At 25.0% G+C, this 16,447-nt stretch overlaps 1 protein-coding gene across 1 annotated transcript; it reads left to right on the top strand.

The window, feature by feature from the left end:
• The first annotated feature begins 13,726 nt into the window (after nt 1-13,726).
• On the top strand, nt 13,727-14,575 carry LOC132924776 (sentrin-specific protease 2-like). Its single transcript, XM_060989222.1, has 2 exons — nt 13,727-14,239; nt 14,357-14,575. Exons 1-2 carry the CDS (start codon nt 13,727-13,729, stop codon nt 14,573-14,575), a joined length of 732 nt encoding a protein of 243 aa, XP_060845205.1.
• Nucleotides 14,576-16,447: the final 1,872 nt, after the last annotated feature.

Below are 16,447 nucleotides of genomic sequence, written 5' to 3'. Positions count from 1 at the left end.
GTTAATAAAATTTAAAATATTTATATTATAAGCTAGGTATATCATAGCTATTAAAAGAAAAATAATTAAGGGTAAATTTATATAAATAAAATAATTAGGTACGTAAGAAATAATGTAAGAAATAATACCTAGTAAATTATATAAAATGCACTGTATTGATTATGGAAATACTAAAAAACAATGAAAACTAAGACTCTCAAACAAATTCTCTGAAGCCCCCAGATATAAAACGTAAGATTTATGATCGTAGAAACCAAATGTCAATCGTATAAAAACAGGCCCTGATTATCAATTAGGTTTATGTTAATATTTATACTTGATATCCTAAAATTGACTCTTCGGTATTCATTAACATAGTACCATAGGCTATTGGATTGTTAAATATTGAATTCAATATTTTTTTTAAAGCTTATTGCATTGTAATTTGTATGTGTATTTGTCCAGTTGTCTAATAGACCAGTACTGGACTAGTACGCTATCTGTATACAGAGTAGGTATGGGTCTAATTTATTTATACATATAAATTATTTTGTTAAAGACTATATGAATTACTCGTATATTACAAATTAATTTGGTTCTAAATGTATTGTATTTGATAATAAGTAAGAATTTTGCATAGTATAAGGAGCTGATGGATGGTAGGAAAAAAAGTACAAATTAAAATTTTTAAAATTTTTTCATTCCGAAACATACAAAGTTTTCTTGACATATTTTTTTATGATTATTGGCTATTATCTTTTTTTAATGTTTGTTTTATATACTCATTAGTAGGGCTCAGTCGCTCAGATTTATATGTATTTATGAAACCAAAATATGTATTTATACTACCAAAATATGTGCTAAAAACTTCAAAAACTTCAAAATATGTATCTTACTAATATGATTTATTTATTATTATTTAATTATATAATATATCCATATGACTATATGAGTTTCTAATGAAACAAATTATATCTAAAATAAAATTATTAGAAAAAAAAAATGGTAAATATAAATAAAATAAATAAAAATTATCTTGATTACAATTTATGATAACATCGTTTTTAAATATTCAAATTTAAAATATCTTCGATTTGGTCGTATAATTGCCTTGTAACGTCGTATACGACTAAATGATCTTTCGACTTCCACTGATGTTATTGGGCAGTATTGGATTTTGACTGTATCTGATGGAGTAAGTTAATCGACCGTAGATTAAGTTCAATAATTGGTATTGTTTTGTTACTATTTTGTATTTTTGGAAACATGGAAAATTATCTGTATTGAAAAATGCAATCGTATATAATTAATAATTATTAATAAATCGTAAATGAACTAATTGTCGAAATATGTAAGAAAAATGGAATTATTGAGAAATATGTATATAAAAACATGTACTTATACCATTTTATAATTATTTACTATAAATTAGAAACTTAAAAATCATTTTTATCATTTCTGTGTTTTAATTTATAGATTTCTAACAGTCCAAATTCTGTAAAAATAAAAAGAGAAATGCTTTTTCCAAGGACTCGACTAGTGTGGTACCTGAAAAATTGTGGGTCCCAACTAGTATACTGTATACTATACCTGAAAATCACCCGGACCTAACTAGACTAAATAAGGATCTTACGAAACCAATTAGTTAATTAAACTGTTCAAACTGATTTGCCACGTTTGATTCCTAAGGCGTTTGTTGAGATTATGGCTACTTTTCCAAATGAAAAATAATTTTATGATTATGCTGTTTAATTTTTAACTGTGAATCAAATGTGTGTGGTTTTGAACTATCGAACTTTCAAATTTTCCTTTTTAACAATATAATAAATGTGTGCAGTATTAAACGGTGTAAAATGTGCGGTTATTACGACCACCATTCAGAATGAACACAAATTATGTCGGACTTAATTTACTTAGTCATATTACTATGATTTTGGAAAAATATTTCTATAGATGGTAGGTTGGTCCGTCGGTATTTATACCTGCTTTATCGGAGATCTTGTGTTCTGTGACCCGAGACCACAAAAGTGCAACGCTGACGAAACGTATAATTCATTATAATTATAATAAAGAAAAAATATAATGATGATGTGAATAATAACAAAATAATTGTATCCTCACAATATTTTGTTAAAAAAAGTACTTTTAAAAATTGTATTTAGAATATCATAAAAATACTTCAAAAAGTATTTAATTATTTAAATACAAGTATCTAAATACTTGTATATATAATATATTATAGTTTACAATTATAGTAACAAGTTGAACACAAATTGCAATTTTATTTTATTTTTCCCAAATTCATTAACAACTTTACCTGCTAAATTAAGTTATTCTAAGTCCTCTTAGAGACGTCCACCCTGCGTTCGCCCTTACCTATGAATATTTATGAATTGTCTACATACGAAGACCGAAATTATATGTGTATTATAACTATAACCACTCATTAACTTCATTAACCGATCGAAAAAACGAAATATTATATAAAAAAAAGACAGTATTTGGAATAAAAATCTTAGGAAAACAAATCGTTTACCTAATTACGGTTACCTAATATTTTGACAATACTATATAGAATATAAAAACTTCAAATGTTACCTATTTAAGTGTTAAGTGTAGGTAGTGTATACCTTGATAATATACTACATATAATGTTAAACCTTTATAATATATTAAGTGTGAGCCCATTATATGACCATCACCATCATTCAAAAACATTTGTATATGTCTATACTATATTTGTATAAAATCTGTATGTTTTTAATAAATTATAAATAAATGTTGAAATTAGCGTTTAAAAATATGTATTCAATAATTTTCATGTGTTTGTGAATAATATGATATATCCACGGATTTTTTTTCCTGGGTTCTTCGTTAGGTTTTTTGTGGAGGACGCGTTACCCTTGAATTTTTATTCCAAGATCCGATTCAAACAAACCCCTATAAGGGATAGCATCCAATTTATGTTTATTTGTTTTGGCATGCAATTCGGATGTATCCTGTATATAGGAAAAAACTTCATTCCTAGCTTTTTCCGCAAAATTTTATTTATATTGATTTAATGGAAACCCCTTATTATTTTACTTATAGTTTATTGTTAAACAAACACTAATTAAATTAAATAGGTATTTTGTATCTTAATTCCAGTAATAAGTAAGCATAATATGAGGAACCTTATATTCATTTATTCGGTATTTTTTACCATGTAAAAATTTTCTAATCAACACGTCATAATGAAAATGAAATTAAAAAGATCAAATGTCTTATATTTAATATTGGTTTTTTGTGTTCTACGCAGTTCTTTATAATATGGTTAATGCCGTCTATTCGAAAATTATATTTTATTCGATACAATAATAAGTAGACAGTAGTACAGACGTACAGTACACAATATTAACTTTTATCAATGTTTAACAATCATATACATTTAATTATACAAAAATTTCTGTGTCTCATGAATATAAGTAGTAAATAGATATAAGACATAAGTAAATAACTATTAATTTTATTTGACAAAAAAATCTACAGAATGATTAACTATAAAAATTATAATTCAGTACTTATTATGTATTTATAAATATAATGGATTCAGAGAAACAATATTTAATGTTTCGACTCCGGTTGTATAATTTGAACAATAGTTTGTATTTTGAAACTAATATTGAATAAAAATAATATTTTAACCTTTATAAGAATGATTTTTTTCAATCCGACCATAGTTTGTTCAAGGGACAAGGTTAAAGATAAAATTAACTAATTATGTCTAAACAAACATCACATACATTGTTAAATTGTAATAGGAAATTAGTCGGTTTAATCGTGTGAGTATGTGACGCGATTATTCATAATATACGAATATAGACATATTGTCGTACATTGGACAATTATATTTCTTTTGATACAAAAATTAGTAGATAATATTAGCTTTAAACAGTATTTAAAAATGTATTATTATTTATAAGCTATTTTAATTTATATTTATGAACTATTATGGGTAATAAATAATACGAGTATTTCTAATTAAAAATACCTATATATAATTTTGCATAAAAATATCAAAAGTATAGGAATATATTTATTGTTTAAAATATAATTTTTTAAATATTCTCGATTTTTAATATATTCTTAAAATATTATTATAACGTCTGCTCCTTGGTTTGTTTCCAACTCTTCACTGCACTCCGACCTAAAAATTGAGTCAGTTGACCAACTAGCCACCAAACACTACAGATCCTTCTACTTCAAACTACCTTCCCATGCTAACCCGTTAGTATCACAATTCTCATCTACTCAACCCATAAATCCCATCCATAGGCTCAAAAGAAAATATTGCAGAGATTTGTTAATCTAAAATATATTCACGTTGCCACGTTGGGTTCCATCACTGGTTGGCCTCCCTCTTCAAGTTATTCAAGTTAAAAATGTACATAAATTATCAAATTTACTTATTGTGATGTTAAACACAGATTGTAAATATTTCATTTTTCAATAAAAAAAATATATAGTATTTAAAAAAAAAAAAAAAAAAAAAAATATTATTACTTTAGTAATTACCGATTAAAGTTTGGTAAACATGTAGAATATAAACTATTGATTTTTATAATTGAAAATAAATACATTTTTAAATATACTTATGTAAATACTCAATAACTCAATACTAATTACTAAACAGAGTTTTGTCTATGTATTTTTTTTTAAATTTGTTAACAAATATACGATATAGTATGTAGGTCTGTGGAATCTTGTATTCAGTTTTGACCCAGCAACAAAATTGTATAATAATAGTTAAAAATCTACTCGGTTATACTGAAATAAAATTTTTTTTTTTGCGAATAGTATCACGTTTTTTTTCTATAGAAGCTTATACAGGATGATTCTTTTATTATTGTACCACACTAAAAATCTGTGTTTTTTTTCAAAATTTTTAGTTTATGTTTTTCTGAAATTATATGACATTTTTATTTTTTTCAAATTTTATATTTAATAGTGAAACCACTATCAACTTTTGAATTTCAAATGGCAAACTATTCCTTTAAAATTTCATATAAAAATTAAGTTCATTGACTTGAAATTTGTACGTTGTAAGTTGCACATGTTGAGGATATTAGCATCAAATACCCACCTTCCACAAGTTAATTTTGTCTATTTTTTTAAACGATTAACTTACATATTCAAATTACTTATTTTCATTATTTACAAATTGAGCTTATCGACATCACATATATTAGCAGTAATGCAACGTTTTACAATAACTACATTTTTTTAATAGTTCCATTATATAATATTAAACAACATAACAAATTATCTACACCTATATTTATGACGACATAAATAGGAAATTAGTACTCATCTATAACAATCAACATTTTCAGAAAAAATGTATACATGCAAATAGGTACTTGGTTGATAAACTCTTAAACATTTTTAATTTTCATATAATTGTAATTTTTATGTGGTTAAATACTCCACATAGGTCATAAGTATATATTAAAAATTAATGTGTACAAACAATTCTTATGCAATTGATTTATTAGTATTATTATGTATATAGGTATAACTGAAGAACGAAATAAAATATAATAAGCTTGATAATATGGACTGCTAAAAATTCGTTTTGGATGTTTCCTGACTCCTTGCAATACTTTTTCTCCACAAGTATTATTATTTATCATAGAATCATCACGAATTTATACCTGATTATAATATGCCATATTACTATATTAGTGGTAACTTTCTTATAAAAAGTAATAGTATTACTACTTTCTAAACATATCACTGAGTGTAGAATATTTTTTTATATGTATCGGTAAGTACCTAATAATTAATATGTATTATAAAATAATAAATATACCATAATTGCATGTATGTCGTATGGTGTACATAATAATTCTTTAATTAAATTAAAGATAGTTATGTTATTTTTGATTTGTTTAATTATTTCGGTTGCGCTACTATCAATATTGTTTTAATTTATATTTATAGTGCATAAGTGCCAAATTATAAACAGAATTTTTAGTCATTTTTTGCATAATTGCATGTGTGTTTTATATAGTTGTATTTGCCGGATTACCGATAAACAGAATATCTACTACTCTTAGTCTATATGACAATTATACTTTGTAGTTGTCACACAAATTAATACCCTTTTCACTTTTGTCGATCTTTGACATTGTATCACGTGTCATTCGATTGTTGTAACGTACAATCATCTTCTTTACTCCAAATTGAATTTTTTTTTTTGTAAAAAAAGAACACGTGCATTTCATAAATGTCCACACCAATAACGGATTAGAATTTCGAACCAGCAAATTCAATATTTAGATTTCAGAGTTGGGAGGGTGGCTATGTAACAGATTAAATTTATATGGCTTTTTGGCCTCTGGGTCATCATAACATGAAAGTCAGACGACACTGCCATAGAGAATAATATTATTGTGCCAGAAATGGAATAATATGATATCGGTCGTTAAAGTCCATTAAAATCAATTGCTCGTGTAGGATGTAGAGAGTCGACGGTTTCGTGTCGTCGTTGCCCGCGGTGGTAGTTGGTAAGGCTTAGACCGGTCGCTGTGGTGCCTGTACTTTGTACCGGCGACCGTTGAGTATCGTATCATAGATAGTCCAAACTATTTTTTTTTCTGTATAATATATTATAATAATATAATAATATAAATAACGTTAATATCCATAGCAATTAATTTAATAATCAATTAAATTATTTATCAGACTGATATATTATTTAAATAGTACAATAGTCTAAAATGTCAACTATACAGATGCCACACTTAAATAACGATTGAGATAGCATAATGATTCATTGTTTACACATACAAATTTTGTTAAAATTAGTCATAAAATATATAGTTAAAAATGGACCTTGGGCTTTAATCGGCTGTGTTTCGTTAGTATATCTTGTTATTGAATAGGTCACGATAATGATTGTTGACTAATAGCTGATAATGTGTTAAATATTAATTAGATGTTAAACCGCTATTACCATTGAATAAAAAAATAATAATTCTGAGTTGAAATGTACTTTTAATCTATATTATTATGAAGAATATTTTATTTTATATTTATATTTCTACATATTGCCTTTTTAATAAATATTTTTAAATTGTCAAAGTGTAAACTGTCAAGTAAATAATAATATATGTATAATGACAAGAAAGGTCTCTGTTAAAGACCGTTAAAAACACTCATTAGAAAACTGGTATTACCTAAGATTTTTTTTTTTACTCAACAACTAAAATGTTTTATTATACGTGTAAAAATCGAAAATAATTTTAAAAAATCGAATATTTTAAGTACAATAAAAATGTATAAAATATTTTGAAAATTATATCGTATCTATACTAATTGTTTCAATAATTATTTTAGTGAACATTTCAAATGTCTCTGGTTATTACATTTTTAATTATAACCAAAAAAAATAAATTCGATCTTCCACTAATTGGTTTTGAGAGTTGCCATTACAAAAATGTTGGGAAATACTGTCCTATAATAACATATTGTAGTTTTACAATAAAACACTTTCATGGACAATTTGATAATCTCAATTTCGAACCCAAAAGTCAATAATTATGACAAGTGATCGGCAGGCCCTGACTCTATAGGTTATATGGGACATACTAAGAAATAACTAATTTGTACAGGATAAAATTTTCTGGAGTCGGTAAATTGCGTCCCGCAAAAAAGGTCATAGTTATATACTGTGTAAATTGCGGCCCGAGTATATTTTATACATACGTAAATTGCGGCCTGGGTATTTTTTAAATGTACGTAAATTGCGTCCGGGATATTCCGATTTCCATTCGGCCGATTATATTATCTTTAATATTGATCGATAAGGAAATAATACGCTCACTTATATAATAAATATTATTAGCAGCCAGTGTGCATTTGATCGAAAATCTTTGCACGAGTTTTTACATTGGTCTACAGTATTTACAGTATTTGTAATTTAGTATTTGGTAAATTAATATTTGTATTTTTTTTTTAATTTAATAACAATGGAAGTTATGAAAAGCGAAAAAATAAAACGTTAAAAATAGTTGATGGTTTCAAATTTCGTTTTCAAAATCTTCTGAATAACGATATTCAACGTTGGTGTTGTACAGTTAAAACTTGTAAGTTGTAAGTGTTTTTTAAAATTTAATAATAATAATATATGTATAGATAGCTTTAAAGATCATAACCATCCACAACTTTCGGAACAAATTATAAATCGTCAGGAACTTAATAATACTTTAAAAAGAAAAGCCGTTGATATTTTTAACTATACCAATATTAATACAATTAATATGGCCAGTCCTAAGTCTAAAAAATGGGAAGGAAAATATTGATTTTGTAACCCTTAAACGTAATTTATATAACAATAATAAAAATTTAGATAGGCAAATATATAAAAATATACCCGGGCCGCAATTTACGTATGTATAAAATATACCCGGGCCACAATTTACATAAAAATTTGAAACGGGACGCAATTTACAGCGACCCAAAATTTCAGACGACCATAATATTATAATGCTCGAAAATACGTAGGTACTTTGATTTCAGACTTCAGTACCTTAACTAAAATGATAAAAATACAAAAACTAAAATAATATACGCACAGCATAATAAGTATTAATTAATAAATATAATACGTAGGTACCCTGCCATCCTGGTATCCTATAACGACGATAGCAATAATAATAATAATACTTAAAATGTCTATAATTTGTATAAACTGTGAAAGAAAATAATGTTTATATGCTGGGACGTACATTTTTTGCTGTAGCATTATTGGACCTATTGGACTAATCTATCGATTATTTATTTTATTGTATTAAAATATAATGTATTGACCTTGAAATTAAATAAGAAATATAAAAATAAAAATATTAAGAGAACGTCATACCCACATGTATTGTCATCGTGTCTTACACACGTACGACATAGTACATTTTCGTTCGTTCGTTTCAATAGTGTGCTTTTAGTTTAGAGTGAATTGACCTATATATTATTATACTTTAAGGTAAGAACATTATCTGTGGGTTCACTAGTTGGTTTTTTACGATATTTTGACTTTTGAGTGATTATTTGATATTCATTGGTTTTGCCCAATATTTGCCTCTATCGATAAACACACGAGTGAAAAAAATATACACGGTTTCATTTTTTTATAGATTGATTGTCAAAAATACGTAAGTAGAGGTCATTACCTACTATAATGAATTAATATATATTACATTATAAATTATAATAGAATAATAGATATACATATTTAATACTATGGTAGTTGTTATACATCTGTAAATATTTTATTTGAACGTTTTCTTTTACCGTTTTTACATGTTCATCTTCATTTATTTAACATGTTTTTACAGTCGATTTTGTCCTGTTGTTGGCCTCTTATCAAAATAATTTTAACAAGTTTATTTAGTTATATAATTAAGTTAAATTAATTTTACTATTAAGCAATATAGCTTTATAAATTATTAGGAAAAATATTACAGCTTGATTATTATAAAGAAATAGGTCCATATTTTTTTTTCCATACAACACATTTGTGATTTCGTAGTGCACAAAAATTTGTAGTGTACCTACTTAATCAATAGCCACTGTTTATTCCAATAATTAAAATTTCAGTGTAGCAAATTATTTTTATTGTACTTACTTATAAATAATTATAATTATAATTATTATAAATTATATTAAATTATAAAAACAAAATTTGTATATAAGTTAAATGATTATAATAACATTATAATGTACCTAGGTATAGCGATGAGAAAAAAAAAACGTTTAACATCTACAACAAAGATCATTTTATGAATTTATAGTAAAATACTAAAATGTATCTTTTTGTTTTTGACCGTTGATTTATAAAAGCTTTTTTTGAGGCTTAAGGAATATTTTGCCTAGAGCTTCACAAAACCTAGTGCCGGCCCGGGAGATAATACAAGCGGGGGCGGTGTCCTCTTAATATAAATTTAAGTTCTTACAAAAATGAGAATGGTCTTTTGGCCAAATTATGGATATCCGTGATTGAGTAGAATAGATTTGATTTCTAATTTATGGTAAAAAAATTTAATATTTTTTTCCCTTGGGTTATAAAGTATGTAAATTTGCCCACTTGTGTCATCCCTACCTGGATCCGCACCGCCGTCCAGAATGATGCCGCTTCGTAGTAACAAAATTGGCCACATGGCAGAGCTACAGGTAAACGAGGAGCAACGACTGATCCATCATACGCCCGCCATACGAAAACACTCTTTTCTGGAAATTTCAAGCGTCCAGACGTCACGAGAATTATACACAAACCTGTTCACTTCTCATCCTTTATACATACCTAATTGTCCAGTCTTTACGTCTACTACTGGATTTTGTAAGTATCATGTCTTCATTATTTATCTGTTAATTATTATTATAATAATTATTGTATTGTTTACTTATTCTCTGAAAATCGGCTTATATAATGTATAGCGTTTGTAATTGCATTATTTGTCGTTGGACATAGTTCCGTAAAACATTTTACATAAAATATAACACAAATAATGAATATTATTATATTCTATAATAACATTTTAAATTTTATTTATTTATATTACAAAATCATCACAACTTTTTTTATTTCAATTACATAATAATTATACTTTTTTAGTAGTTTTTAATCAACTGTTTATTATTTTATTTTGAAGTCGTTTAAAAGTAGGTACCTACACGATGTACATCGTATTTGACACCACATTTATAGAATTCGTCTTACTATCGCATAACGTGCACATTATTATATAGGTACACATTAAAATAATCTTAACACTTTGTAGAGGGACCACGTAGTCGTAGTGGGATTATCTTGTCACATTGACCGATACAATATACGACCAATACCGAGCAGGCAAAGAATTTATTTTATTATATAATATATATATATATAATACTAACTTCGTGTGTCCGAAGGCGGGTATAAAACCATCGTTATTCGGTTCCTGTCGACAACTCGGTCGGTGTAACTGTACAAATATGTATTCTATTGTATGTATATGTCATATTTTACAAATTTACTAATTTTAAAAATGAAAATTTTTTTTTAATTGTATTTGTTGTAAATATTAACGATTAGTATAATCAATTTTATTACAATTCAAGTATTAAGTTTATTAACGTAGGGGAGGAATGAAATATTCTATTTCCAATGTTTTTTTAACCTTTTTGAAATTACGACTAGTTTTTTCTTTGTACAAAATTAGCATGACGTACAACCTTAAGTTCGGCTGCAACAATCTATAGATTATCATGCATTTTCTCATTCACTATTTTTAACACTAATAATAATGACTAATAATATAATATTAAAATACCTTATTAGTATAAAACTATTAACAGTTAAAATGAAGGTTTTGTAAAATTTGATTTCATTATTATTTGCAATTGGTTAGAAAGTTGTTTTTAAAAATAATAAAAATCATTATTATTTTCATATTATATATTATCTATTATTTTATTTGTTTAGTAAATTATCCATTGGTTATTTATCCCATTTACTCGTCGAGTTGGCTATATATTGCAGTAAAAATGTGCCAGAGCACTCAAAACTAGTTAAAATACATACCTACATTTTTTGTTAAATAGTGCATAACAATATGGTGAATATGTATGACCAAACTATATTTGAATCAAATAGCCAAAATTAAGTCATTCATTTTTACCATTATTATGACATAATTAATTTACTGCAATATAGACTATTTAGCGATAAAAAGTTATGTTTTGTAAATATATATACATGTCCACCTATATAAGTATAATGTCAACTATAATTTGATATTTATTTATATTAAGATTTGAAATATATGGTGTATAATCGTTACGTATTCGTGCTTAGTTATACATAGGTAATCAACAAAAGCGTTCCTGTTGAACATTCCTATGTATTAAAAGTAAATCGGATATAGGTCCTTAACAGTAACATAAAATTATATTTCTAATAAATATTAATACATAACTCTAAGGTACTTAGCTAATATAATAAAGTTATATTTCTGTTACATCTTACATACATATTATTTTGTGTACTGTTATGGAAACCATATCTTTACTCTGTGCCTAGTATTAAATATGAAAAGTACAAAAAATCTTAGGTGGTAATATAATGTATATTAGTAGTATACATGTTTAACTTTAAGAAAAAAATCACATTCTATCTCTATGTACGTTTTTGATTTTGTTGTCAATAATTATACCAAATTTAAAAAACATTTTTAAATTATAATTCTTTTAATGTTTTGTAATATCTTGAAGTATTTCAAAATATTCATTTTGTTTCAATTAAATAACTTTACTCTGGTCTCTGACATATTTTTAAAGATGTCTCTTTGTTTTGATTAAATTAATATCTATTACTAATAGTATTATTGAATCTAAATATATTATAAATATGGACGTTTGGTAATAATCTTCAATAAATCTAGAATTATACTTTGAATTATAATTTGTAAACATTAATAAAATAAAAAAATGGAAATAAGATACTTTAATTTTTGAGTGACTTATAAGCATTTTAAAATGTTAATATTTTACATATTCATAACCTGCTTAAAAATTAAAATATTGTAAAATACCGACGAGAGAACACAGATAATATTTTTACCTTAAACTTTGATAATAGGTCATTTTACTTCAATACCTACTTAACCTAAATACACAAAATTGGAAATGTTGAACTTATGTTTTTATATGATGTGCTTTAGTAAGACGGAGACAACACATGAATTTTAATATAAGAACAAATAATTTGTTTTATATATAACTAGGTATCTTTTATTAATACCTATTGGAAATCAATAAATATATTACCTATTAAGTTTTTCTATAAAATATTTTATATTTTCTTTAGCTCTTAATGATAAACCATAAAATATAGCTGTTATAATCTCAGATGCTTTGTGAAATTCTTATTTACACATTTTTTTATTCTTTGTAAAATTTAGAAGATAGGCATATTATATTAACTGTTTTAAAGTCGATACTAAATTTAAGAATATTTATAATAAGTATATATTTAACTTATTTAAGGAATAATTAAACATAAATAGTAAAAGTAAAATGTAAATTTTATTTTATTTTTGTTTAAAATTACAATTTACATTTTTTTATTTTATAGGAATATCAGACTAAACTTAGTGATTGACATCTCAATTATCTACAAGACTTAAATTCTTCAAAATTTAAATGTAAGTGATCTACAAATTCATATATAATTTATTTATGATTCAATTTCTCAACAAAACGTTAAGTAAAATTAATTAATAGTACTTTATTTTGTTTAATTTTTCCTAGTTAGACTATTTCAATGTAAAAGTACATTATAAATAAGAGATATTCTAAAATAGTTGTAGCCCTGATTTTTACCAGTTGAATATTTCATTATTATTAATTTTAATCAGAATATCTTAAAAGTAGACTATTATATGCTTGTAATTAATTTTCTAGACTAAACAATTTATTTGTCAATTTCTTTTTATAATTTTTATTTTACATTTTTGTAATAGTCTAAATTTTTTTTTCAAATTTATCAGTGACAATTAATTCATGTGTACATAAAAAAAATAAATGATAATAAACAATTATTTTAACTTATTCAAAAATTACAAAAATAATTTCTATTTTTCCATTTTACTTTGTCTATAAACTTGCAGTCCTTGAAAAATCAAGTATTATCATATATTCAATTTTTATGTTTAGTGATACTCAAGATATGGATCAACAACTTATTTTGGATGTAATTGAGCTTGTCTCCTCCGACGATGAAAGTGTTGTTGGAACTAGCAAACCAGCAATACCTGATATTTATGAAAAAATAAATTTAAGTAGAATATATTACATTCAGTCGGATCGTCAAAATATTATATTTCCAGGGTACAATAGAGAGGTTTTTGCAGAACTAGTAAATTATATTTCTAGCAAAAAAAAAAATGATAAGTTACAATGTCATCATTCTATTTTTTGTACAATGGGAAATTTATTAAGTGTATTTAATCCATATCTATGGATGACAGATTCATCACTTGAACATTATTTTAGTCTTTTAGCAAAAAGCTGTAGAGATCAATTAATACTGAGCTTACCACCAGTTTTTTTTAAGGATCTCATAAGAGGTGGGTTTGACAAAGCTGCCAAGCCAATGAGAGCCACAATAAAAAATATATTTGCTTATGATAAGGTTATTACTCCCACACACCTGGAGGGTAATCACTGGACATTGACTGTGGTGAATATTAAGAGTCGTACCATAACTTTATATGATAGTTTAAAAACAAGTATGTATGAAGATCAAATTAATTTATTAGTTAAATTTTTGAATGAGGCATACATAAAATATGAGAAGCCGGCTGATGAACAACAGTTGGAATGGGCATTAAACTTTGGAGAATCCCCGTTCCAAAATAATACGTCTGATTGTGGTGTATTTACATGCACAAATGCCAGACATGTTTTACTGGGAAAACCATTATACTACACCCAGGATGATGCCCCACTTTTACGCCACAGAATCACGTATGAAATCTTGCATAATGTGTTGTTACCAACTCCGGATATTTCATAATTCTTTTTAAAATAATTAATAATTAATGTATAATATATTGTAAAAAGTATGTAAATATGTAAATAATATATATAATATATAATGGTTATTTAATCTTGTACTACCTATTAATTTTAATTACTTATTATATTTGTATAGCTAAGTTACTTTTTTAATTCATAAGTCGTATTTATTATTATTATTATTATTGTTGTTGTTGTTATTGTTATTATATTAAGGAAAAATAAAAATATTGTTTAGTTAGTATGAAAAATGAAAATAATATGTTTTAGTAATTAGCTTATTTTTTTAAAAACATTGTACCTATATGTACCTATAAATATGTAACTACTTTGTCAATAGTCTCAAATGTTATAAATTTCAACAAACTTTAAGAAGTAGGTACCTAACTATAGTAAGTATCAAACTAAGTTCTTTATTATTCTATAAGAATAATTTTAATTTTCTTTTCCATTTTTCCAGCTTTTCAACTTCTTTTGTCATATGACCTCTATTCTGTGTCAGTTTTGTTTCCAATGATTCGATTCTATCTTTTTTACTGGCTTCATAATAAATATAACATAAGACAGTACTTAACATTACAAATAATAGTAGTTTTTAATAATATATTATTATGTAGGTATTTTACCTATAAACATCATATACATATAATATTATTTAGGTATTTATTTATTTTAATTTATAATTATTTTATTACAAAATACATAAATTAGTTTTTATAAAACTAATAAATAATTTAATATGATATAATATAATAAATAAGTACATTCTCTTTACTTACAATATGTTACATAAAAATTATGAACAAAAAAATGTACAAAGAGTTCATTGATTGATTATTTACAAATGATAATAATGATATTAATTTTTTGAATTAAATGTTTTAATCTAATAACTGTTTCCTTTGTATGCAATTCATACAAATGAATGGAAGGCCCTATAAATTACTTAATATTTTTTATAACATAAATTTGTGGTAAACACTGACTAACAACATAATTTCTGGTGTGTTTTTTGAATGAAACAATATTTACTGTTTCACATAGAAAATAAATATTACTGTTTAAACATATAACTTCTTTTAATTTATAAGCTGACCTGGTATGATTTTGAATAAAAGATGAAAAGATATGATTAGTTTTGTAAATAGTATTACAATAGAAATTGAACTATAGCTGATATAATTATTGAATGAAATCAAATCATTTGATGAAAATAAAAGTTTTATTTTAAAAAAAACATTTAGAAAAATTAACTGGTGATTCAGCACTCAAAGGATACCGTTTTATTGTTATAAAATTTAAAATTAATTCAGCAAAATTAATTGAATATTTAATTGAAACAAATAGTAAACACCTAATACACTTGAAGAATTTGATCCAAGAAGGTTATTAATCTAGAAATAGTCAAAATATAAAAAATATGATATTAAAATTGAATCACCTTTTTTTATATTTATTAAGGCTTCATCATCAAAGGTCTTTAGCCAGCATTAGATTAATATAAGGGGTATACATTATAATTTTTACAAATATTGACATGTTAAGTGTGTTTACAATTTATTACTTATGTTTATGTTATTAAAGAAAAGATTGATTGCGTCCGTATTGTCTTCGTTGAGTAATATACGACCATCATTCAAAATTAACACAAATTATTTTAAATCTTTAAAAAATTCTTTTAAAAATTGTACTTAAAATATCATAAAAGTACTTCAAAAAGTATTCAAATATAAGTATCTAAATACTTGTATTGGAATACTTTTCAATACTGCTTATTTTTATAGTAAAAAAAAAATCGAAATTCGTACCTATAATTTGCGATGTACTAAATCGCACAGTGCATTCTTCGGTCGGTTATGGAATCGATAAA

Source organism: Rhopalosiphum padi, chromosome 3 (assembly GCF_020882245.1).
Source record: "Rhopalosiphum padi isolate XX-2018 chromosome 3, ASM2088224v1, whole genome shotgun sequence".
Lineage (NCBI taxonomy): Eukaryota > Metazoa > Arthropoda > Insecta > Hemiptera > Aphididae > Rhopalosiphum > Rhopalosiphum padi.
Note: the sequence above shows the minus strand (reverse complement) of the source record. Positions and strands in the feature narration are given on the sequence as shown.

Bases quoted from the DNA above. Each gene is read 5' to 3' on its own strand.
- LOC132924776 (XM_060989222.1), top strand. From the start codon at position 13,727: ATGGATCAACAACTTATTTTGGATGTAATTGAGCTTGTCTCCTCCGAC. The intron at 14,240-14,356 runs GTGAATATTAAG...AAATATGAGAAG, and splicing joins ATCACTGGACATTGACTGTG to CCGGCTGATGAACAACAGTT.